Source organism: Mustela lutreola, chromosome 1, assembly GCF_030435805.1.
Source record: "Mustela lutreola isolate mMusLut2 chromosome 1, mMusLut2.pri, whole genome shotgun sequence".
Classification (NCBI taxonomy): Eukaryota; Metazoa; Chordata; class Mammalia; order Carnivora; family Mustelidae; genus Mustela; species Mustela lutreola.
Genome location: NC_081290.1, coordinates 235502330 through 235528651, shown reverse-complemented (window position 1 = coordinate 235528651; position 26322 = coordinate 235502330). Strand labels below are relative to the sequence as shown.

General features: G+C 39.2%; 3 protein-coding genes across 3 annotated transcripts; 2 read left to right on the top strand and 1 right to left on the bottom strand.

Annotated features, from left to right (window-relative positions):
• The first annotated feature begins 1932 nt into the window (after positions 1 to 1932).
• Positions 1933 to 2877, top strand: LOC131821430 (olfactory receptor 51I2-like). Its single transcript, XM_059157534.1, has one exon. The coding sequence runs from the start codon at positions 1933 to 1935 to the stop codon at positions 2875 to 2877; it is 945 nt and encodes a 314-aa protein (XP_059013517.1).
• Positions 2878 to 18030: 15153 nt separating this feature from the next.
• LOC131821423 (olfactory receptor 51I1-like) lies at positions 18031 to 18975 on the top strand. The gene has a single exon (XM_059157523.1). It carries the CDS (start codon positions 18031 to 18033, stop codon positions 18973 to 18975), a length of 945 nt encoding a protein of 314 aa, XP_059013506.1.
• Positions 18976 to 25152: 6177 nt separating this feature from the next.
• LOC131821416 (olfactory receptor 51I2) lies at positions 25153 to 26091 on the bottom strand. Its single transcript, XM_059157510.1, has one exon. The coding sequence runs from the start codon at positions 26089 to 26091 to the stop codon at positions 25153 to 25155; it is 939 nt and encodes a 312-aa protein (XP_059013493.1).
• Positions 26092 to 26322: the final 231 nt, after the last annotated feature.

The following is a 26322-nucleotide window of genomic DNA, read 5'->3' as shown; positions in this document are numbered from 1 at the left end:
TCAAGGGCATCTGCATATTGCATGCAGAGACAAACAAACATGTTTAGGAAGAGTTTTCAGGTAAGGAAGATGAAGCAGCCCTAAAAATATGAAGAGAGGGGAAAATGCATCCTGTGAGGAAAGGTTAGAGGAGTCCTGAGTCAGATGGAGGTTTGGCAAAGGTAGATGAATGGCTGGAGGTGAGGGCAGAGAGCAGCTCTAGAACTCAGAGTTGCAAAGCCCTGAAAGTTTTCACACCTCTCTGCTTTTGGATCCTCACAACCCCATTATCTCAGTTTCTTAGCATCTCTAGTTTACAACAAAGAGAACAAAAACCCAGGAGAGATCAGTGACTCAGGGGGTATGTCTCCTGTGTGAGACCTTGCACTAAAGTGCAAGAGGGGCTCAACAACAAAAGAGAGGCAGGGCTGAGTTCTTGGATCTGGCCAGTCAGACGATAAGATAGAATTCACAAGGATTTCACGGAGACCAGACAGAGAAATGGGCACAAAATGAGATGCAAACTTACAGTTACAAGAGCTGTGGCAAAGAGACAAATTACTACTGCTGGCCATGACCAGCCAGTCTTCATGACAGAGGGCATTGCTGATCCTGACCATGGAAGATGGATTGAATGGGTATGCTCTCATGCTCAGGGCAGCCTTTGGGAGCTGAGGGGTTGTAGTTCTTATCCATTTGGTTTCCTTGAGGTACAAGGAAGGGAATTTTGAGGATTGAGGCCAAAACTACTGATTTAGTACTGACTACAAAGGCCTTCAACTCTTGGCTAATGAGTTTGGATTTGATCCTTTGGTAATGAGGGAGCATTCAAGGCTTCTAATTGAACGGTGCTATTTTCAGATCCTACCTTTAAAAAATATTACTTTAGTTCTACTATAGATTAAAGTAGTCCTACTCCAGAATGAAACAGAGAGTGGTGTGAGCTTTATTAGGAGGCTGTTATTATGGTATAATAGTGTGATTGTCTGGGTCTGCAGGGGAGACTGCAGGTGAAAGGGAATAGAGGAAGGTACTGACAGAGGCATTTTTGGGGTCTGTATTTTCCTTGGGTCTTACCTGGTTTAATGCAATAGATACAAGAAAGAAAGTCAAAATGATATTTGGATCTTGAGTCTCAATCTTAGGCATAATGATGGTATTATGCAAAGAGATGGAGAACATAGATAAGAAGGAACTTCATGGAATAAATAAATGATTATTGATCCAAAAGTCAGGTGCCATTTGGTTCTGAAAGACATTATTAAGAACTGATGTTCAGTAAATTAAGTTATCCAGTAAAGTAAATTAAGTTAACTGGATAGAAGAATGCAAAGATGAGTGGGAATATGGGAGTCTAGTGCATCTTGTTGAACATGTGGAAGGTTATCTCTATGGATGGATATATTTCTACCCATTTATCTTGTGTCAGGATGAATGAATAGAAGAACTGACAGACTATATAAGAGTAGAGAAGTTGGAGAGTCAAAACAAGATAGTAAAGTTTCAGTAGCATGAGAGAGTGGAACGAGGAAAAGATTATGGTTTGGTGAAGACGTGACATGCTAAGAAAGGGGACTGCATTAGCAAGGAAGTAGTGATCAGGTCCATTTTGTCACAGGTCTTGAATAAAATGATGCCCAGAGATCGATGAGAAGAATTCACAGCTTTAAATATGAGAAGGAGAATTGTGGCAGTAGGCACAGGTGTAAGGAAGGCAATGTGACCTATTTAGCCAACTGGATAAACTGAGAAAATTCAGATAATTCCAGAGATCCTGGTGACAAAGAGAGAACAGGGTTAAGTGATTTGGTGAACAAGATTGATTAATACTCTAAAGTAAGGGGTTGGATGATACACGAGAGTCTTAAAATATTAGGTCTATGCCTTGAATTAAACTGTATGTTTGTCTTCTTTACAGACTAGTGGTCCTAGAACCTAAGCAGTAGTGCAAATATGGGAGGTAAGCCCCACAACAGCTCAGAGTTGCCTCCCTTCACCCTGACAGGGCTCCCAGGGCTGGAGACCTCTCAACACTGGATGTTTCTGCTCCTTGGTATCCTCTACATTGTCTCCATTGTGGGCAATGCCCTTATCCTTTTCATTATCAAGGAGGTACAGAGTTTGCATCAGCCTATGTACTACTTCCTATCCCTGCTATCAATTAATGACCTAGGTGTGTCCTTTTCCACACTGCCCACGGTGTTGGCCACATTTTGCTTCCACTTAAGAAAGATCAGTTTTGATTCTTGCATGGCTCAAATGTTCTTTATCCACCTCTTCTCCTTCATGGAGTCTGGAATTCTGCTGGTTATGAGTTTTGACCGCTATGTGGCCATCTGTAACCCATTGCGTTATGCCACAGTGCTCACTGATGCCCGTGTGGTGCACATGGGCATGGCTGTTATCATCTGCAGTTTCTGTATGGTTTTTCCACTGCCTTTCCTTCTGAAGAGGTTGCCCTTCTGCAAGGCCAATGTACTCTCCCATGCCTACTGCCTGCATCCAGATCTGATCCGCTTACCCTGTGGTGACATCACCATCAATAATATTTTTGGTCAATTCATTGTCATCTCTAACTTTGGTCTGGATTCTGCACTCATTCTGCTCTCCTATGTGCTCATATTGCGCTCTGTACTTGCCATTGCATCCCGGGAGGAAAGACTTAAGACTCTCAATACATGTGTGTCACACATGTGTGCTGTGCTCATGTTCTATGTGCCCATGGTTGGTGTGTCCATGGCTGCTCGCTATGGGAGGCATGCCCCACAGTACGTGCACACACTCTTGTCCCTTATCTATCTCTTTGTGCCTCCTATGCTCAACCCGGTCATCTATTCCATCAAAACCAAAGAGATTCAACAGAGGCTTTGCAAAATACTACTAGGAAATAAGTTTTAAGCAGGAGAAATGTTAAAATTCCAAGATTCAGAGGATATATGTTGTTAGTCCACAAATTTGAGTTTCTAAAAACTGCTTTGACAAGGCTTTTAAAATTTCTTTTTAGTCACAAGGCAATATTAGGATTTCTTCCTGACAATAGTTATGACCCAAGTCAACAGGTTTTGACCAGGTAAACTGGGTCATAATTTAGCAAAAACAAATAAAGAAAACAGAACCACGTCTGCTCAGTTTCCCTTTTTAAATGTTTAAAAATATATATTCTCATAACTAGTCCCTCATTTCAGTGTGGTATATTTGTCTTATCTTTGCTGAAAGTGAATCAGCACAAAAGAAATTGTGGAACCTCTGTCATAATGGGTAAAGGAATTTGTTTCCCCAAGATTATGTCAAATGTTCTATTTTTTAATCTTTTTGAGGGATAGTCTTACTGTTACCTATAGTGGATGTACTATTTTACATTCCCACCAATGGTGTGCATGGGTCCAAATTTCTCTACATGTGTCGTCTTTTTGTTGTTGTTGTTTTATTTTGTTCTGTTTGATAACAGCTATTTTGGAAGGTGTGAGGTAATATCTCATTGTGGTCTCAATCTGTGTTTCCCTAATGGTGATTGACGTTGAGCCATTGTATGTCTTGTTGACCATTTGTAAAGTCTTATTTGGAGAAATGCTTATGCTACTCCATAACCCATCTTCAAATCAGGCTATTAGTTTTATCCTATTAAATTGTAGGTGTTCCTTATATATTTGGAGATTAAATCCCCTTATCAGATATATGGTCTGCAAATATTTTCACCGTTGAGTTTACACTTGACTTTTTCCTTTGCTATACAGAAGCTTTTTAGTTTGGTGTAGTCTCAGTTGTTTATTTTGTTTTTGTTACCTGTGCTTTTGCTGTCATAACCATATGATCCAGCAATCTCACTTTTGGATATTTATAAAAGAATTGAAACAGGATGTCAAAAAGATATTGCCGTGCCTGTGTCGCAGCACTATTTACGTGGAAATAACCTAAATGTCCATCAGCCAACGAAGGGATAAAGAAAATAAATAAATAAAATGGAATACTGTTCATCCATAGAAGGAAATTCTGCACTATGTGACAGTATGGAAGACCTTGAGGACATCACCCTAAAGTGAAATAAGACAGTCACAGAAAGACAAGTACTGCATGCTTCCATTTACATGAGTTACAGAAAATAGTCAAATTCATAGAATCAAAGAGTGCAATAGTGGTTGCCAGGGGCTGGGGAAAGAGGGAAATAACCAGTTATTAATTGATGGACATAAAAGTTAAGCAAGATGAATAAGTGACCCAAGCCGAAGGCAGAGGCTTTAACTCACTGAGCCACCCAGGAGCCCCTATTTACCAACTTTTAAGATGAAATCAAGACAATTGTGATATAAATTGTACTACGTAACCTAGGTTTCTAAAATAAAATTTAGTATAGTGTGTATTACAATATACAGCATATATGTTCACATACACACCATATATGTTCATATATGATCTTCTGTGCAACATTGTATCCATAGTCAACAATAATATAATGTGAACTTAAAAATTTGTTAAGAGGGTAGATCTCATGTTAAGTGTTTAAATAAAGGTTTTTACAAAGATTATGCAAAAGAATATAGTTAAAATTATATATATGTTATAGCTCTTCATGTCAGCATTTATTCCATACAATACACACTATTTATCAACTTTTTATAAAGATTTAATTTATTTATTTGACAGACAGAAGTCACAAGTAGGCAGAGAGGCAGTCAGAGAGAGAAGGGGAGGCAGGATCCCTGCCAAGCAGAGATCCCGATGTGAGGCTCGATCCCAGGACCCTGAGATCATGACCCAAGCCGAAGGCAGAGGCTTTAACTCACTGAGCCACCCAGGAGCCCCTATTTACCAACTTTTAAGATGAAATCAAGACAATTGTGATATAAATTGTACTACGTAACCTAGGTTTCTAAAATAAAATTTAGTATAGTGTGTATTACAATATACAGCATATATGTTCACATACACACCATATATGTTCATATAAATATGAACAATAGAAATGCATTTATTTATTTTTTTCATTTATTTTCAGCATAACAGTATCATTATTTTTATTAACAAACAATAAAGAAACAATGAAAGAGGGCACACTGCATGGCAAAACATGAGACCTATGCAGTGGTATATTCTCCCTAAATCCATGGTCTTATAAATGTTAGTGGTACTTTTTATGACAGAAAAAGAGAGGAAGATAAGAAATTAAGCATTCAGGGTGCTGGGGTGGCTCAGTGGGTTGAGCCTCTGCCTTTGGCTTAGGTCATGATGTCAGGGCCCTGGGATCGAGTCCTGAGTCAGGATCTCTGCTCAGCAGGGAGCCTGCTTCCCCCCTCTCTCTCTGCCTGCCTCTCTGCCTACTTGTGATCTCTCTCTGTGTGTCAAATAAACAAACAAAATCTTTAAAAATAAAGAAATTAAGTATTCAATTTTAGACATTGTAAAAGAATAAAATATTACATAAAATTATTTTAAAACAAAAATGTTAAAAGGGGGGCGCCTGGGTGGCTCAGTGGGTTAAGCCACTGCCTTCGGCTCAGGTCATGATCTCAGGGTCCTGGGATCGAGTCCTGCATCGGGCTCTCTGCTTGGCAGGGAGCCTACTTCCCTCTCTCTCTCTCTCTGCCTGCCTCTCCATCTACTTGTGATTTCTCTCTGTCAAATAAATAAATAAAATCTTAAAAAAAAATGTTAAAAGGGCTGAATGACAGTGAATGACAAATACTAAAAATAGTCCAATAATCAATCTTTAACAAACTCCCAAAATAGAACAACCTCCAAAAATCTAATGAAATGAAAAATAAACTTAAGAATCATATATAATACTAGATTAGAGGTATATTTTTAAATTACAGTAGCATGTCCTATAAGTAATATGAAGTCTTAGATGAATGGGTGTTTCAAGGAAAATTATAATATGTAAATCCATGAAGACTTAACTGATAATTGAGGAAGAAATTAAAACTTAACAATTACACTCTCACATCTCCAACATATTATAGTACAAGATCTTTTTCTTTGCTTTTCTCCCCACATTTCAAGAAATAGATCACGCTTTTTATATATCTTGTCATAAATAAAATTAGAAAACTACAAAAGAGCACATATAATCCTGATAAACAATAGAGAAAAAAAGTATGTCAGCAAACACTCTTGTAGACAAAACATCTTAATGGGAACATATGTGTAAATATTGAAAGTTGTGAGTACAATTAATAATATAAACCAAGAATAATCAACATTATTCTAGGATTAAAAGAATGACTCATTTTTCAGGAATTCATCAATATAATTAATCATATTAATGAGTGGAATCATGAAAAAAATTGTAAGCAATAGTAGATTCCAGAAAGGGTACCTAAAAATCCAAAAATATATAAAAATAAAATAAATTTTTCTGTTTATTTTCCATATATTTCCATAAATTTTTCCATATATTTTCTTAATGTGGTATACTTTCTGGTTAAATTTTTAAAAATTTGCCATATATATATATATATATATATATATATATATATAGTTTTTTTTGTTTGTTTTGTCACCATTTACCACTTTCTAGAGGAATCTTTAAGCGATGAAGTGAAACTTGAAATAGAAATGACTATTTTGGGGCACCTGGGTGGCTCAGTGGGTTAAAGCCTCTGCCTTCAGCTCAGGTCATGGTCCCAGAGTCCTGGGATTGAGCCCCGCATTGGACTCTCTGCTCCATAGGGAGCCTGTTTCCCCCCACTTCTTTGCCTGCCTGTCTACTTGTCATCTCTGTCAAATAAATAAATAAAATCTTTAAATAATAAAAAAGACAGAATTTAGTATTTTACCTTACCCTGTATCTGTAACTTGATACTAAATCCTGACAACTCTAGATTTTGATTTTTCCAATCTTTACCTCTACCTAACAACTGTTGCTACCTTATTTCGGGCTTTCATTATCATCTTCACTTCACTTGGCAATATCTTCCAAACTGATCTATTGTTTAATGATCTTTTCTCTTGTTTTCTCACACTGCAGCCAGAACGATCTTCTTAAAGACTCTATTTGATTACAAAACCCTCTAGTCTTCAATGGCTCTTACTGTCTATGGGTAAAGTCCAAAAGCCTTAGCATGTCTCTTAATAATATCACCACTGTATTTCCAATGTCTTAATATCTCAACCATCCCCGCCCTCCAAACAATGTTATTTTGCTCTGGCCATATGGAACTATATGTGATTCCCAAACCAACAGGCTGTTTTATGCCTCTGTACCTTTGTTCTGAAAACTTTTACTTAGAAAATCTTGTCCATTTTTATCTGCCTAGAAATTACATAACATTCTAATTATTTATTAAAAATATGTATTAGACAGATACAATGAGCCAGACAGTGGTTCAGCTTCTCAGTTATCTGCTTTGTGTAACATTTTAAGGAATTCCTTTACTACCTGCCTTCTAGCTACCTGGTCCCCTCATCTCTAATAGTGATAAAACAGAGATTTTATTATTTTTATGCTTCTAATGTATTTGTGTATATTTACACCATAGCAGCTAGATATCATTCTGTACTGTTTCATATATAGCTCCTATTTGAATCATAAGCCTCCTGAAAGAATGAATTGTTCAACATTAGAAAGAATGTGAACTTTGTACAAGGCAGATCATAGCCTTAGAAAAATCCCAACTTCTCTGAACCTCACAGTTTACTCATCTGTATATTGTTACCAAAATAACCAGATTATATTTTTATAAAGTTTAGAGATAATGTTTGCAAGATGGTTGGTACATTGCTTGCATATAATAAGTATTCAAAAAGGAAAAATCTTACATTAAAATAACCAAACTACTCTCAGAGCTTAACCTTGCAAAATAGTACACATTTTAATAAATGCTTATGGATTGGGTAAATGAATGAATGCGATCATATTATTATTATTTGCAAGTGATATAGTTTGTGGATTAAGAAAACACAAAGATCTGGGAGAACAATTTTGCATGTCAACTGACTTCAAAAGAAAGCTAGGGTAGCAATTCTAATATCAGACAAATTAGATTTTAAGCTAAAGATTGTAGCTAGAGATACAGAAGGTCTCTGTATCATTCTTAAAAGGTCTATACAACAAGAGGATCTAACAATTGTAAATATTTATGCTCCCAACATGGGAGCAGCCAATTACACAAGTTAATATTAGTTATTATCATTAACATAAAACTGTTATCCATAATAGGGAGAGGTATTGATAATAATACACTAATAACAGAAGACCTCAACACTCCACTTTTAGCAATAGACAGATCATCTAAGCAGAAAATCAACAAAGGAACAAAAGCTTTGAATGACATACTGGACCAGATGGACCTCATAGATATATACAGTACATTTCACCCTAAAACAACAAAATACTCATTCTTCTTGAGAAGAGACCACATTCTTTTGCAGAATAGACCACATACAGGACACAAATTGGAGCTCAACTGATACCAAGACTGAGATTACCCTTTGCATTATCTTAGACCACAACGCTTTGAAACTAGAATTCAATCATAAGAAAAAAATTTGGAAGAAATTCAAACATATGGAAGTTAAAGATCATCCTACTTAAGAATGTTTGAATCAACCAGGAAATCAAAGAAGAACTTGGACAATTCATGGAAACCAATGAGAATGAAAACACATCAGTTCAAAACCTATGGGGTATGGTGAAGTCTGTCCTATGGGGGGAACACATAACCAGCCAAGCATCACTCAAAATAATAGAAAAATCCCCAAAGCACAAGCAAACTTTACACCTTAAAGAACTAAAGAAAGTACAACAAATAAAGCATAAGCCAAGCAGAAGGAGAGAAATAATTAAGATTAGAGCAGAGATCAAGGAATTAGAAATCAGAAATACAGTAGAGCAGTTCAACAAAACTAGAAGGTGGTTCTTTGAAAGAATTAATAAGATCGATAAACCATGGCCAGTCTTATCCAAAAGGGAAAGAGAAAGACCCAAATTAATAAAATTATGAATGAAAGGGGAGAGATCATGACTAACACCAAGAAAATAGAAACAATTATCAAAAATTATTACCAACAATTATATGCCAATAAATTAATCAACCCAGAAGAAATGGATGCCTTCCTGGAAACCTATAAACTATCAAGACTGAAACAAGAAGAAATTAACAATCTGAGTAGACTAATAACCAGTAATGAAATTGAAGCAGTGATCAAAAACCTCCCAAAAAACAAGAGTCTAGGGCCTGATGAGTTCCTAGGGGAATTCTACAAAACATTTAAAGAAGAAATAATACCTATTCTCCTGAAGCTGTTTCAAAAAACAGAAACAGAAGGAAAAGTTCCAGACTCATTCTATGAGACCACATTTACCTTGACCCCCAAACCAGGCAAAGACCCCATCAAAAAGGAGAATTTCAGACCAATATCCCTCAACAAGATCCTAGCTAATAGGATCCAACAGTACATGAAAAGGATTATCCATCATGACCAGGTGAAATTTATCCCTAGGATGCAAGGGTAGTTCAACATTAGTAAATCAATTAATGTGATAGAACACATCAAAAAGAGAAGATAGAAGAACCATATGGTCTTCTCAATTGATGTAGAAAAAATATTTAACAAAATACAGCATCCTTTCCTGATTAAAACTCTTCAGAGCATAGTGATAGAAGGATCATTTCTCAATATTATAAAAACAATCTATGAAAAGCCCACAGCAAATATAATTCTCAATAGGGAAAAGTTGAGAGCCTTTCCTTTAAGATCAGGAACATGACAAGGACGCCCACTCTCACACTATTGCTCAACATAGCGCTAGAAGTAATATCAACAGCAATCAGGCAACAAAAAGAAATACGATGTATTCAAATTGGCAAAGAAATCAAACTCTCTCTCTCTTTGCAAAGGACATGATACTTCATGTGGAAAACCCAAAAGACTCCACCCTTAAATTACTAGAACTCATACAGCAATTCAGTAATGTGGCAAGATACAAAATCGATGCACAGAAATCAGTTGCTTTCCTATACATTAACAATGTAACTGTAGAAAGAGAAATTTGGGAATGGATCACAGTTACAATAGCACCAAAAAACTTAAGATACCTGAGAATAAACCTAACCAAAGAGGTGAAAGATCTATACTCTAGAGACTAAACAACAATTATGAGAGAAATTGAGGAAGACACAAAGAGATGGAAAAACATTCCATGCTCATGGATCAGAAGAATAAATACTGTTAAAAATGTTTATGCTTCCCAGAGCAATCTATACTTTCAATGTCATCCCAACCAAAATACCAATGACATTTTCAAAGTGCTGGAACAAACAATCCTAAAATGTGTATGGAACCAGAAAAGACCCCGAATCACCAAGAAAATGTTGAAAAAGAAAAACAAAGCTGGGGGCATCATGTTGCCTGATTTCAAGCTATATTACAAAGCTGTGATCACCAAGACAGCATTATACTTTCACAAAAATGGACACATAGATCAATGGAACAGAATAGATAGCCCAGAAATGGACCCTCAACTCTATGGTCAACTAATCTTTTACAAAGCAGGAAAAAAAAATATCCAGTTGTGGGGGGCGGTATCTTCAATGAATCGTGCTGGGAAAATTGCATGGTGGTATAGGGAAGAATGAAACTTGACCATTCACTTACACCATACACAAAGATAAACTCTGAATGGGTGAAAGACCTTAATGTGAGCCAAGAATCCATCAAAATCCTAGAGGAGAACATAAGCACTAACCTCTTTGATATCAGCCACAGCAACTTCTTTCAAGACACATTTCTAAAGGCAAGGGAAAGTGGAAATGAGCTGTTGGGACTTCATCAAGATAAAAAGATTCTGCACAGTAAAGGTAAGTCAACAAAACAAAAAGGCAACCCATGGAATGGGAGAAGATATTTGCAAGTGACATTACAGACAAAGGGCTGATAACCAAGATCTATAAATAACTTCTCAAACTCCGTTGAGAAACAGAGAACAAATACTCAAGTCAAAAAGTGGGCAGAAGACATGAATAGACACTCCAAGGAAGACATACAAATGGCTAACAGATGCATGAAAAAATGTTAAACATCATTAACCATAAGGGAAATTCAAATCAAAAGCACATTAGGATACCATCTTACACCAGTTAAAATGGCAAAAATTAACAAGGCAAGAAACAACAAGAGTTGGAGAGGCTGTGGAGAAAGGCGAATCCTCTTATACTATTGGTGGAAATGCAAGGTGGTACAGCCTCTTTGGAAAACAGTATGGAACTTCCTCAAAAAGTTAATAATAGAGCTACTCTATGACTCAGCAGTTGTAGTACTGTGTGTTTATTTCAAAGATACAGATGTAGTGAAAAGAAGGGCCATATGCACCCCATGTTCATAGCAGCAATGTTCCCAATACTAAACTGTGGGAAGAGCCAAGATGGCCTTCAACAGATGAATGGGCAAGATGTGGTCCATATATACAATGGAATACTATTCAGCCATCAGAATGGATGAATACCCAACTTTTCATCAACATAGATGGGACTGGAGGAGATTAAACTAAGTGAAATAATTCAAGCAGAGAAAGTCAATTATCCTATGGTTTCACTTATTTGTGGAACATAAAGAATAGCATGGAGGACATTAAGAGGCAGAAGGGAAAAATGAGGGGGAGGAAATCAGATGGGGAGATGAACCATGAGACACTATGGACTCCAAGAAACAAACTGAGGGTTTTAGAGGGGAGAAGGTTTGGGGGGATAGGTTAACCCAGTGATGGGTATTAAGGAGAGCACTGGGTGTCATAAGCCAACAATGAATCATGGAACACTACATCAAAAACTAATAATATACTAACATAATAATTAAAAAAATTTAAAAAAACACAAAGATCTGAGAAGAAAAATCACTAAAAATTGAAAAAAAATTGCCAAATATAGTAATATAAAACTGGCAATTTCAAAAACAACAAATATTTTAATTCAACTCTTGAACTTAAAAATTTAATTTCTGTCAGTAATATTGCAATGGTCTATGTTATGGAACAAAACTTCATGTATGATTGATGTGTTTAAAAATGAACTTGAGGGTTGCCTGGGTGGCATAATCAGTTACTCTTGATTTCTGCTGGGTCATGATCTCAGGGTTGTGAGATGAACCCCGGGTTGGATTCCATGTTGCGGGTGGGATCTGTTTAAGATTCTTTCTTTCCCTCCCTTTCTTCCCCAACACCCCTAAAAAGGTAAAATAAAATAAAAAAATAAGCTGGGTGAATGGACACAAAAGTATGCGCCTAGGTTGAAAGGTTAAACAAATACTGAAAGTTCATTTCTTCCCAATTCAATTTACTTAATTCTGAGTATTCTGGGGAATACAACAACATGGTTTTAAAGCTCATTTAGAATTTTTACACAATGGAGATTACTTTATATAAAGTATTTTTAAAATGGGAAACAACTGGGGAGGGTGGCAGAGATAGGGGTGTGGGGGGCACCTGAATGATTCAGTCAGTTAAGTATCTGCATTAGGTTCAGGTCATGATCCTGGTATCCTAGGATCAAGCCCGGCATGGGTTCCTTGCTCAGGGGGGGAGTCTTCTTCTCCTCCCTCTGCCCCTCCCCCCACTTGTGTGCCCTCTCTCTCCCTCTCATAAACAAACAAACAAACAAATAAATCTTTTTTAAAAGTCGCAAATGAGACAGGAATAGAGTCACCCCCCCAAATGTTAAAACATGAAGGAAAAAAAAAATCAGAAAGCTGTACTACTTGAAATAGAGGCTATGGTTGGGACACCAGATTTCTAGCACAGTACAGTTTGGAAGAATATATAAGCCACTGTAAAGTAGTATTTCAAATAAAACATCTTATCAAATAGAATTTATAGCATGCTGTCACTTTTTTTCTTGGTAAAAACACTGATGAAATATTACTGTTAAGCATTCATACATTTGCATAGAAAAAGTATTTGGAAAGAATAATAAATTATAGTAGTAATTGTCTCTGGTTAGTGAGAACTGGGAAGCTTTATTTTTCTAATTATCTATATCTTCTACTTTTCTACAAAATCTGTATTTATGTTTCTAGTAAAATGAAGGAGCAAGGAAAGAGAGAGAGAGAGGCAGGCCGGTGAAAATAATCTGAGTGTCCCACGGATCTGAGAGTCCACAGAGGCATTGAGCCTCCCAGGGCCAGAATCTGAGCCCAGGTTCCCCTGCTGGATCCCCACAGAGGCGACTTCCGAATGCTCTGCTCTGCTCATCTCAAGGGAGAACCACTTCCTTTTCCTAGGGGAGCCATTCCTTTCCAGATGTGGCTATGGGCCAGGTGGTGCAGTGCTCATGCCATCACTACCTATGGAGACCTGATGTGGCCCTGAGAGACTCACCCCACTTAGTATATCCCCAGAGCACGTGGAACTTCCATTCTCTGCACCCCACTTCACCAGGAGCTTGTGCTAACCCAAATGTTTACTGTGTGGCCAAAGGATCATATGAGATTACTGTTTTAAAACAAATGACAGAGTATTTAGAGACTACAGGTGTAAAACTGACAAACATGTCCTCTCTTGCTCTCTTAGTGTTTACTTTCAAGAAACAGACATTTATTCTCATTTTCTAGATCCCCATTGGAGCCATGTGTGATTTATATATATATAAAGCCCTATGCATTTATTCATTATTTGATATAAATTTATACATTTTAATATATGTGTTGCTGAAGCAAGCACTACATTTTAATATATGTTAATGTAATGTTTATTTATTATTTAAAATATGTGTAATAGTATTATTTTTAGGATGGACAGAATTTTTAGTGTTTTCTTCACTGCTGTATTTTGTATGTGTAGTCTGCCTACCGAAAAGTCCAGTACTGATTTTAGGCATAATAAAATGCATTCATCAGGTTTTCTGTAAGGATTAAATGAGTCAGCCTATATCAAATAACCTATCATAGTTCCAGACATTTGGTGAAAGCTTACAACATATGAGTTATTCTTCTGTCCCTCTCCAAACCTGGTAATGAGAGATAGCATGGGCAGTGGGCATACACTTTGGGTCTGGATCAGGAAAATTCTGTTCAAGTTCTGACTCAATAACTATTTTTCTGGGCATGACAACAAGCCTCTTCCCCCTTAGAGCCTCCATTTCTTCATTGCAGAAGTTTGGGGAGTGACACAAGACGGCCAAAGGCTCTCTTAGTTTAAGACCTTTGGTTAGTGTCTTAGGAATCAACCTGTCCTCACAGCCCTCAGAGGCCCCAGAGCTCAATGTTATCCCATCCTCTACCGCAGTTCTTTCCTGGCAGATGAAACACTGACAAGTCATCACACAAGTTCTTGTTTTATCAACTCTAAGCATGTGATATTAAGTGTCATAGTCAGCTGAATCACAGGCATCTCTACTGTAATTTTACAAATAAGGAATTAGGGACTTGAACAAATAAAATAATTTTTTTTTTTAAGAATACACAATTGGGCAGGGAAGAAGGTAGTTTTGAATCTAGAACTAGATGTTGGGTGACAATCTGTCCCAGTCTGCCGGACTGAGGGGTTTCCCCCATGCAGGATTTTCTGTGCTAAAATCAGCATAGTTCCAGGCAAACCAGGATGGTCACTCTATTTGCTGACTCTTTAGATCATTAGGTTTTTAGTGGTTATGCTATTTTGCTTCTTGAAATCTATTTGGGTTGTGGGATAGTTAGTACAAAAAGCTCTAATTTGAGAAGCAGTGAGAGTCAGAAGGTCAGTCAGAGGGTCAGAATCTGGCTATTTGTTGGCTTACTGAATGGGTTCCTTCTGAGCTTCAGTTCCTCTTCTCTAAAATAAAGAGCAACACAGTTCTAACTCTTAATTTCTTTGAAACCTCTAAGGAGAGAGATTCTAGAGGCACAGAATCTCTCTAGAGAGATTCTAGGGCACAGAGGGGCCACCCTCTCAAGAGTTTTTGCATTGTCTGCTGCCCACACCGAGCCCCAGGACTTACTGGGCCCAGGGGAAGCTTAAGAGGCAGCTTTATAGAGTGCAAGTCTGGGAGGTTGTGTGCAGAGTGTGCAGAGTCCTTGGTGTTTTTTCCCTGGTAAATACTTCACCCACCTCTCTCCTCCCTTCCAGCAGAGCTGCCCTGGGGAGGTAAGTTGAGACTTCAGCTTTTCCCACACAGAGGTCTGTAAGAACCTCACTCGTTACAAGCTTTAAATTCCTAAGTCATTTAGGATACAGATATTTGAAGAAAGAGAGGCTAAGATCTACATTTAGAGATTTTACCCGCATTCCTCTTCCTCAAACCCATACTTCCCATCTGTAACCCTTGATGTTTGAAATCCCACTATCTTAGCCTCCTTCTTACGGAGTTACTCAATGGTTCCTAGCATGTATAGACCTACCAGGCAGCTTCTAAAACTCTTTTTCAATGCAAATGCTTCAGTGTAATTAATTCATACTCCAATATTCTATTTAAGTGGTGGATAAAGGCTGAGACAAAAGGCGAGAGCCTTCGTCTGGGAACCCCAAAATGGAAAAACAATGTGGAAAGAGGACCAGAGGCTGTTATCCCCTTAATAACCCTTCTCATCAGCACTCTCTTGGTTGCCATTTATTTAGTACCTAATTTTCACCAGGGCCCTGAATATGAATTTTAAGTGTTTTATTCTGGTGTTTTTTTTTCCCTATACTGTAGATGTCAAAATAAGGCACAAAGACATAAACTAAATGCACAGCTGGTACATGGCAAAGCTGAGATAAAAACTGTTATTGATGTTAGCTGAGTTACTTAACTTATCAAATTAATTTTACACTTCAGGATGTATAGCTTATCCTCTGCCTTCGGCTCAGGTCATGATCCCAGGGTCCTGGGATCGAGCCCCACATTGGGCTCTCTGCTCAGCAGGGAGCCTGCTTTCCTCCCTCTCTCTGCCTGCTTGTGATCTCTGTCCGTCAAATAAATAAATAAAATCTTAAAAAAAAAAAAAAGAGAATGTATAGCTATAATACCTTCTTCTTCAGATAGCTTATTTATCTACTTAATTAATACTGATTAGAACTAGAACTGGTCATCTTTGAGTCCTAATCCAGGGCTCTATGCTCAGTGACTTGGCTAAGCATTGAGAATAAGAAGAAAAGTAAAAGAGACAATTATGTGAACTTATAATATATGGGAAGAGAAAGATACTAATCAAATACCCAAACAGATGCACAATAATTCACTATGATTCTGAAGTGTGATGAGTCATGAAGAAAACTATGTATGAGATAGTGTAACAGTGACACACAACCATGAGCAGAAAAGTAATGAATGATTCAAATAATTGAAAGATGACAACTTCCTGGTGATGCTGATGCTGCTTCACAGTAAGGATGTATGAATTCTTTTTTTAAAAGATTTTATTTAATTATTTGACAGAGAGAGTGAGAGAGCAAGCAGTGGGAAGAGCCACAGAGGGAGAGGGAGAAACAGGCTCCCCACTGAGCAAGGAGTCCAATGCAGGGCTCTATCCCAGGACCCTGAGATCATGTCCTGATCCGAAGGCAGATGCTTAACCGACTGAGCCACCCAGGCATCCCAGGACGTATGAATTCTTATTTCAAAAAGTAAGGGAGGCCACTGGAAGATTTTCAGTGAGAATGTAGCACCATTTTATTTATTTATATTATAAACAAGTAATTTGACTGCTTTATGGAGAACAGAAAGCGGCATGACACCCAGCTGGGTAATCATCAAGGAAGGTTTTGCAGACATCCTTGTTGAAGATGCTGATGGGTGAATGACAGTTGGAAGTGAGTTGGAGAGGAGAAGCAACGTTAAGTATATTTTGGAAAGACGGTAACAGATTAATTAGATCTCAGAATGGGAGAGGGTGAGAGGTGTTTCCTAGGTTGTTCTGGCTTAAGTGCATGAATAGATAGCAATGGGTTTCCATGAGATGATAAATATTGAAGGATCAAATATGGTGATTAACAAGAAGTTCAACTTTGCATGTTATGTTTGGGATACAGCTGAGCTATTACAATTGATTTTACAATTCTCCAGTAGAGAATTAAATGCTTGTGTCTATAACTAGAAAAAATCTGAGCTAGAGAAATAAATTTGGGATGACTGATGTACAGAAAAGTGATAAAGAAGAACATTATGAGTGAAAATAATTTTGAAAATATTATTTATGAAAGAGAACAGAGAAATGAGTGGTTACTAGGAGATTGTGGGGGGACAATACAGAGGGTTTTTTTTTGCTTGTTTATTTCCTATGAAGGATCATGAAATATTTCCTCAATAAAGAAGAAATTGGTGTGAGGTGGACATATCTGAAGCTTATGGGAGTGATCGAAACCCCTGATTCTCAAACTTGGCTGCCTATCAGAATCACCTGGGAAATTTAAAAAAAGAAATATTGATTCTTGAGTTCCACTGACAGAGTCTGATTTAATTGATATGAGTGAGGCCCAGACAAAGGAATTTTCTAAGCCTCTTCAAATGAATCTCAGAGTTTCCAAATCCTTAATCTAAACAGAGGACAAAAAAGTGTGAACATGCAGGAGAGGAAAACCTAAAGCAATCAGATGTAGAGGAGCATGAGATTCTGGACCTTTGGTGAATAAGTGAGGGGCCTGAGCAATGAAGAGAGGATGAGGATGTGGAGTGATGGTTGAATGCAGGCAAAAGAGGAGACAGCTCAGCGTCTAGATGGAGATGTCATCACCTGCACAGGAAAGAATCCATCAGTAAGCAGAGAGGAAGGAAGGACATACCGTACTTCACTTCTTGAAGAAGGTGATAGCTAAGAACTGGTAGGGAGAAAGGGCATAGTCACCTTCCACAAATGGAGAAATGTTTGAATCTTTCTGTGAAGAACACAGGGGATAATTTCCTTTTCTCCCCCCAAAAATGAGTCAAAGGATATCTGTGGGGAAGGATTTGGACCCCTAGACACATCTGTCGATATGGTCAAACTGCAGAAAGTCTGAGATGTAACAAACAGTCTTAACCTGTTCCTTCCTGACCCTTTCATGATCTAACAATCATAGAAGCTAAGTATCTTGCCCTTTCTATCCTGAGGGCAGTCACCATTCCTGGTCTTCCACTCTTTGACTTCACTTTACTCTGGTTCTATTTCCTCAAAAGCTACTCAAGGACCCTCATGAGAAGTTTTGGGACTAATGTCTCTAGCGCTATCAGCTTCACACTAACAGGCTTCCCAGAGATAGAAACCCTGCAACACTGGTTAGCTGCCCTCCTCTTGATGCTTTATGCTATCTCCATCCTGGGCAACATCCTAATTCTCTTCATTATAAAGGAGGAGCAAAGCTTGCACCAGCCAATGTACTACTTCCTGTCTCTGTTGTCTGTCAATGACCTGGGTGTATCCTTTTCTACGTTGCCCACTGTCCTGGCTGCCTTGTGCTTTCATATCCCAGAGACTGCCTTTGATGCCTGCCTGACCCAGATGTTCTTCATTCACTTTTTCTCCTGGACAGAATCTGGGATCCTTCTGGCCATGAGTTTCGATCGCTATGTGGCCATTTGTAACCCCTTGCGTTATTCTTCAGTGCTCACTGATATCCGTGTGTCTCACATGGGCATATCCATCATCATCCGCAGCTTCTGCATGGTCTTCCCATTGCCCTTCCTTCTGAAGAGGCTACCTTTCTGTAAAGCCAATGTGTTAACCCATTCCTACTGTTTGCACCCAGACCTGATCCGCCTGCCCTGTGGAGATACCACCATCAACAGTATGTATGGACTGTTCATTGTTATCTCTGCCTTTGGTGTAGACTCAGTGCTCATCCTCATCTCCTATGTGCTTATACTGCGCTCTGTATTGGCCATTGCCTCCCAGGAGGAGAGGCTGAAGACACTCAACACATGTGTGTCCCACATCTGTGCTGTGCTCATCTTCTATGTACCCATGGTTAGTGTGTCCATGGTTCATCGGTTTCGGAAGCATGCCCCTGAGTATGTGCACAAGTTCATGTCCCTGGTATATCTTTTTGTGCCTCCAATGCTCAACCCAATTATCTATTCCATTAAGACTAAAGAAATTCGTAAGAGGCTACACAAAATGTTTTTGAAGACTAAGCTCTGATCAGGGAGAGAACTTCTGGAAAGCCAAGTGCCCTAGGAATCTGTTGTTATTGCTGATTCTTGGGTATACTTGGCCCCAGAGGTTTTTAATCCCCTTCTGTAAATGGACCTATGATTAGGTACCTGCCATTAGTTGTGTGGTACAGCCTGTTGTAATTAACTGTGTCACAGGTTGTCATAGGTGACTTCTGTCCGAGCTAATAAGGAAGAAGGTCTTCAGTTAGACTCTTTTATTTGTCCCAATAACCAATTACACCTATGCTTTCCAGTAATTCTCAAAACAAAAAAAAAAATTATGTAAACCACACTATAAATGGAGATTATGTTACTTGAGATCAAAGGTATAACTGAATATATTTTTTTATTTTTTAAATTTTTTTTAAAGATTTTATTTATTTATTTGACAGATAGATCACAAGTAGGCAGAGAGACAGGCAAAGAGAGAGGAGGAAGAAGGCTCCCCACCTAGCAGAGAGTCCAATGTGGGGCTCGATCCCAGGACCCTGGGATCATGACCTGAGCTGAAGGCAGAGGCTTAACCCACTGAGCCATCCAGGCACCCCTAACTGAATATATTTTAAAGGAGTAATTCTTTTGAGTATCTTTAAACTTGAAAAATTAAAATACACAGTAACTGTGACCAACTTTTCACTATTAAAATAAATACGAATATTCTCGAGTCTTCTAAAAAGGAATGTATATGCTTTCCATTCTGACTAAGCAATATAAGTGTTGTTAATACTTGAAACTTACAAGTTCAAACAAGGAGAAAGGTTTTGTGGAAAAAATCATACACTGTCATCCCTTGGGTAGACTTAGGGGATGACTGTCTTCTAGGGAATCAGTAAGCCCTCTAACTGGAAGGCTAACAGACACCAGTGATAGATGGTGGGGCGAGTCTGCTTCAGTGGCAAAGCCAGTTTGGTCCACAGTTTACTGAAATATGGATTTTCATGGCCTGTAGTAAGCACGTAAGCCCAGAGACTTTAGCACTTGGTAGAGAACAGTGGCTGAGGAATATCAGGACATTCAGAGAGCACAATCCCTTTAGAGTAACAGCCAAGAGGTGAGAGGAATACTCGGCAAAGTCATGCAAAACATACATAGCACAGCGCACACAGGCCATATGATCAGTTGGCAGAGGTACACACAAACATGGCGGCTTTCATTGGATTGTACACAGGCTATCACATAATTTGACTCTGTTGGATGATTGGGAAAAGCAGACACTGAGGCAGAAACATATCAATTTTAAAGAAATATCCTTTTCCATGTTTTTACCCCTCAAAAGATAATGAAATAGCTTTTCTAAAATAAAGCCGTAAGGACTGAGTGACATGATATTGCCCTAAACAGCAGCAATATAGATCTGCATCTCCTGTGAACACTTAGATATCAAATTAACCAACCGACACAGATGGCGACCTAAGAAGTTTGTTTCTCTTGGCTTTTAATATGGGATGCTTGCTTAAAAAACAGCTGGAGATTCCCAGCCTTCATTCTGCCCTGCCACAGTTTGCATGAACATGGACCAGATCCCCATCAGTCACATTCTTTGTCACACTGCAGCCATTCAAAATGTGGTGTGGCTGTGCAAGGGGGTATTTAAAAGGAATAGTTAGTAAATACATCTTGGGAGACTTTGGCATATTCCTTCCAGCTCTCTTCAGATAAGTATTGCTCACAAACCCTAACAACTAAATTCTGTAATCACGGAGCCCTCAAACCAAACACAGTTGCTCCCACATTGTAGGTCACAATAAATACTGTTGAAGGAACAAATAAAGGAGTGAGCTTCTGTGTTTTCTTTAAGCAAACAAACAGTAAAGTTTATAAGGAAAATAACATGTTGCCGGAATTATATCCAATCACCTAAAAAGCAGTACTTTTTTTTTCCTTTTTCACTTGGGGTTGAATAAAGGAGAGTGTCTAATATCTTTGATGGGGAAAAGGAGATTGAGAAACACTTGAGAAAGAAATTTTTCTGAGCACCATGACTGCCAATAAAAGAAAGATCAAGATTGTCCAATCACCAGCTCTGTTGTATTTCTGTTAGTTGAGATCTGTTTATAATCTAAATTTTTAGTAAAGCTTGCCACACATCCATGCTTTCAGAGAGTGATGCACACCTGTGGAAATGTGTAGGCTAGGCTGGGATTACATGTTCTATTTGAAGATTGTTGGGGGGGCTTATGAAAATTTCAGTAAAATTTCCAATATTTAGGTGGTGTTAGCTGACTCCTGAGTGACACATGTACAAAACAAAGTAAATGAACCATTTAACAATGTATCTTCCTTTATTTTCTTATATATATTCGACAAACAAGTTTTCATGGATAAAAGAAGAAATAAAAAGAATAAAAACACTTCATAATATAAATATAAACACCGGGATGGCTCAGTGGGTTAAAGCCTCTGCCTTCGGCTCCGGTCATGGTCCCGGGGTCCTGGGATCGAGCTCCCCTGTCTGCTCAGCGGGGAGCCTGCTTCCTCCTCTCTCTCTCTGCCTGCCTCTCAGCCTACTTGTGATCTCTATCTGTCAAATAAATAAATAAAATCTTTAAAAATATATATATATAAACACAAACCACATCCACCATGAAACAAAATGTTGGCTACTGATGTTGGTTTGAAAGATCCTCAGAAGAGTCCCGAGTGTCATTTGAAACTGGTCTCTGTATTTGAGGACAGGAAGAGCCCAAGAAAAGAGGCAGGCCACTCCAGATTGGTAGGCAGCAGACTTAAAAACCAAAGGAGCTTACATACTAGGTTTATCTTATGTGGCTGAAAGCCAGTACATCTTTACACCTGCTGTCTGAATCTTGAAAGTTTATAAAGAAGCCTTATCTGGGCTCAGCCTCTATGCTATCCACATGGTCTCAGCAACACAGGACTATCTCAAGGTCATGTCCATGTGACAGCTTTTAGAAGGGGCAAGACAAATGCTAGGCACATTCCAACGACAGGGTCAGGGGTGAGGAGCCTTGAGTGCTGAGGCCGAGCTCGTGGGTCAACTAGCAGTCATATCCTCTCCCTGACCTTCCCAGTAAACATTCACATCCAGGCATTGCCTGATAATGGTCTTTCTCTTCCCCTGCATGGTGTGATGCCTCCGCAGGACTCAATTACTTGTTTGAGACAGGAGGATGGTAGTTCACAAAGGGATGGCTGACTTCATGAGCCCTTTGTTGTGTCTATGAAACCTGAGCCCTCTTCAGGGCACACACCCCACTCAGCTGTGTGGAGGGCCTCTGGTTGCCTGTGCTCAATGCAGAGTCCCCAGCACATGGATACCCTCCTCTCTGAAATGAAATAGCACAGTGCAGTGTCCTGAGCCCTCAGCTCTGAGTCCTGAGGGAGAGAGTGGCACAGTGAGAGAGGAGGTTATTCTCCCAGTGAGGCAATGCCCTTGCTGTGGAGAACCCTAAGTCAGAAGAAACAGTCTGTGCCCCTGCTCCTAGGTCTCCTTTTGCACAATAGTATCTAGGAAGGAGCTCTTTTCATCCTGCTGAAACACAGCAGGCATGAGGCATGAAGCATGACTCCTCCTAGCAGAACTGACCAGGTCTGAGGATGGCTTCCTGGAGGTGGGGCTGTATCTCAGGGGTACTGAGCAAGTGGGGCTGATGGTCAGCCATGCCCAGGGGCCTGTCCATAACCCTCTGCTACCACGTTCCTGATTCTGCAAGTTTTCCTGATTCCTGGGCTCACACAGATATTAATCCCATAGAAGAGCCCCTGACAATGGATGTGTGTTTTCTCAATTCTGCATTACATTCTACTTGTATGGGTTTTCCTATGAGTTTTACTATGAGGCATAGGTGTCAGGAATCCAACACTGCTATAATTCTTGTTCTAGTTTCTTCTGTCTGTCCCTTCATAGACCCAGCCAGCACAGGCCCTGGCAGTTGAGACTGACACCCCTGACAAGACCATGCAAAATTGTGACTTTTATTACTCAGACTTTTTTCCCACAGACGTCAATATAGACCTCATCCAAACTTAGTTAAGCCAAGCTCAGTATCTAATTTTCTAAGGAGGAAGTAAGGGACATAATAAAAGAAGTATATAATCTTTGCTTCTTCTTAACTGGCCCAAATCCAGATATTTTCCTATTTCAATAGGGGAAAATTGTGAGTTCAAAGTAAAGCTTGTTAATAAACGAGGAAATAATGTGGAGAGGAGGCAGAGGTCCTGATAGGAAGCTCCTACCCCCGTGCTCCTTGTCTTTTCTCCTTTCCACTTTTCACTGTCAATGTGGGGCCCGTGGTCATAGGATTGTCTTCCTCTCTTTCCCCAGGGTGGGAATCACTGAGTGTTTTCCACACTTTCATATGCAGAAAATTTCTCAAGCTTTGTCTTTGCATCTACATAATCATTTCTCCCTACTTTCAAGGCATGATAAATTATTACTATTACTACTATTTTGACTACTACTACTACTATTATTATTAATTGAGGTGACAGTATAGAGCTTCTTGTATTAATCAAAACAGTCATTACTGGAACTGACTTTGAAGTCCATAGTCTGACTCATTATTTTCCATTGGAAATCATGCTGAGTTATGTTACCCAATCATGCCCCTAAATTAATTAATTTCTTGGACAAGGGCACTTACATTATAAGTCTCTTATTCACCTATGGGCATATATGGAAACCTGGATCCCAAATACTTTGTTTCCATTCAGAAATAATTCCCTCCTTCTGGCACCTGATACTTCTTCTTCATATTCTCTCAAGAAAACTTCACAGAGAGAAAACTCTAAGTAACTTTACATTCAGCTACTTGAGGTCTCCTGCCCAGTATTTCTGGTGAGTAGGTCAGTCTCCACAGGGCATCTCCCTTAATTTAGTCTAGATTTAAGCCCAAACCTCATCTGAGAACATTGCAATTCTGCCAAGGAATTTTTATTGTTTTGTACCTCCTAGGTATCAAGGAAAGACCAAGCAAGAAAACCAAACAATTTAATAGAAGGCCAAAAAAAATTATTTTGTGGTGTCTAAATCATAAATTCTCTATTGCCTAACCCCGGGCTTTTTAGCTAGAAATTCTAGAAAGACAAAGTAGTTGACATTAGTCATCACATCATTATATAGAAAAATTAAAATCCCAAGAAAGGAAGAGACAAAGAAAACATACCCTTAGTACAACGTCAAAATGAACAAAGGTTTACTGTTCAGATGTTGAATATTGTTTTCCCTGTGGGAGGATGGATTGGTGAGAAGATGAAGGAAGCAAAGAACAACCTGGAGTTTCTTCTAGATGTCAGTCTTTTTCGGTTTTCCCAGGGTCATACATCTTATAGCAGATCCTGACAGTACATTAAATGTCACATTGTGAAGCTGAAACACTCATGAATGAGATGACAGTGAAGGCATCCCTCCTAAAAGTTGGAATGTTAGTAGTGAGGCCAACTCATCAGAGAGATAGTGTTTGTAGGCATTAGATACACATGATGGAGACAGACACGTATTAATTTAAAGATGTATTTATTTTAGAGAGATAGAGCGAGAGCACACCCACAGGAGTCTGGGGAAGGGCAGAGGAATAAAAACTTCAAGTAAACTCCCCTCTGAGTGCAGAGCCAGACATGCGGCTATATCTCCATGACCCATGAGATAATGACCTAACCCGAAATGATTCATTAGCTTAACCAACGGAGGCACCCAGGACCCAGGAGACAGAAAAGCACTGAGTCTCATTTAGATTACTTATAAACAATGTTACTCTGAAAAACTGATATAATTCTCTATACCTTATGAGATTGTTATGAAGGTTCATGCATTAAATCACATCATAATTCCTAATAGAACCTGACATTTTAATGACTCAATGAGTTAGTTATTATAATATCGGCAATAGTTATTGTTATAGAAAATGATTCCTAGATTACACCAATCTTCCTCTGTAAAATGTTGTCTAATCACTTAAGGACTCCAATATTTACCTCTCAATGAAAGCCATAGAAGTTTGTTGAATGTACTAGTTATATTTCGTTATCATTTCATAGGACAATTTTTTGATATTTTACTTTTATCCTTCATATTTATTCTCTTCTATATGATATAAAGATAATGATGATATGATGATGATGACAATGATGATGATGAAAATGATACCATGGATGACAACTTATGACTACAGTTAACAGCAGATATTAAAAGCAAACATGGCAATCACATTTTGACGGGGCGAAACATGCGGATAATGGCTCGGCGGATCTCCTTTGTCTTGGCGCTATAAATGAGAGGGTTGAGCACAGGAGGGACAAAGAGGTACACATTGGACATGAGGACATGTACAAAGCGTGGGGCATGCTTCCCAAAGCGGTGCACTACTGAGACCCCAATCATTGGCACATAAAATGCAAGCACAGCCAAGATATGTGACACGCAAGTGTTGAGAGCTTTCAGGCGTTCCTTGCGGGAAGCGATGGCCATGACTGAATGCAGAATGAGCACATATGAGAGAAAGATAAATAACATGTCCATGCCGAAGGTGGATACAAGAACAAAGAGGCCATAGATGCTGTTGATAGTGATATCAGCACAGGCCAGCTTGATCATGTCTGGGTGCAGGCAATAGGAATGGGAAAGAACATTGGATCTGCAGATAGGCAGCCTCATGAAGAGGAAGGGAAGGGGAAACAGGGTGATGAAACTCCGAGCTGTCACAGCTACACCTATTCCAGCAATAACTCCATTGGTGAGCACAGTGGCATAGTGTAAGGGATCACAGATGGCCACATAGCGGTCAAAGCTCATGGCCAGCAGAATTCCTGACTCCATCATGGAGAAGGAATGAATGAGAAACATCTGGATGAGGCAGGCATCAAAAGCAATATTGCGGGCATTGAGGCAGAAGGTTCTGAGCACCGTGGGCAATGTGGCCATGGACATGGCCACGTCACTGAAGGACAGCATGGACAGGAAGTAGTACATGGGTTCGTGGAGGCTGGGCTCCACTCGCACGGCCTGTAGGATCAGAACATTGGCTCCAAGGGCCACAGCATACATCACGCAGAGGGGCCCTGCTAGCCAGGAGTGAGTGCTCTCGAGACCAGGGATGCCAGTCAGGACGAAGGAAGCAGGATGGGTGACATTGAACAGTCCCATGGGAGGGGCAAGTCAGCCACACACTTAACAGGATCGGACCTGGAGGACTTCTGAGAGTTGCCCTTACTGGAGGACACGAAGCCAGGGAGTAGCATGCACAGGGCATGAAGTCTACAGTAGAAACTGTTGCCTTTCTGAAATCACTGGTCAGGGGAAAACATTGGCAAACTTCTTTTCTTCATGTTTCCCCATCATCAGGCTAGAAGCTGGGCTAATAACCCTCTGCTTTAC

What these genes read in the sequence shown, in the direction of transcription:
- LOC131821430 (XM_059157534.1), top strand. Translation starts at nt 1,933, where the DNA reads ATGGGAGGTAAGCCCCACAACAGCTCAGAGTTGCCTCCCTTCACCCTG.
- LOC131821423 (XM_059157523.1), top strand. Translation starts at nt 18,031, where the DNA reads ATGAGAAGTTTTGGGACTAATGTCTCTAGCGCTATCAGCTTCACACTA.
- LOC131821416 (XM_059157510.1), bottom strand. Translation starts at nt 26,091, where the DNA reads ATGGGACTGTTCAATGTCACCCATCCTGCTTCCTTCGTCCTGACTGGC.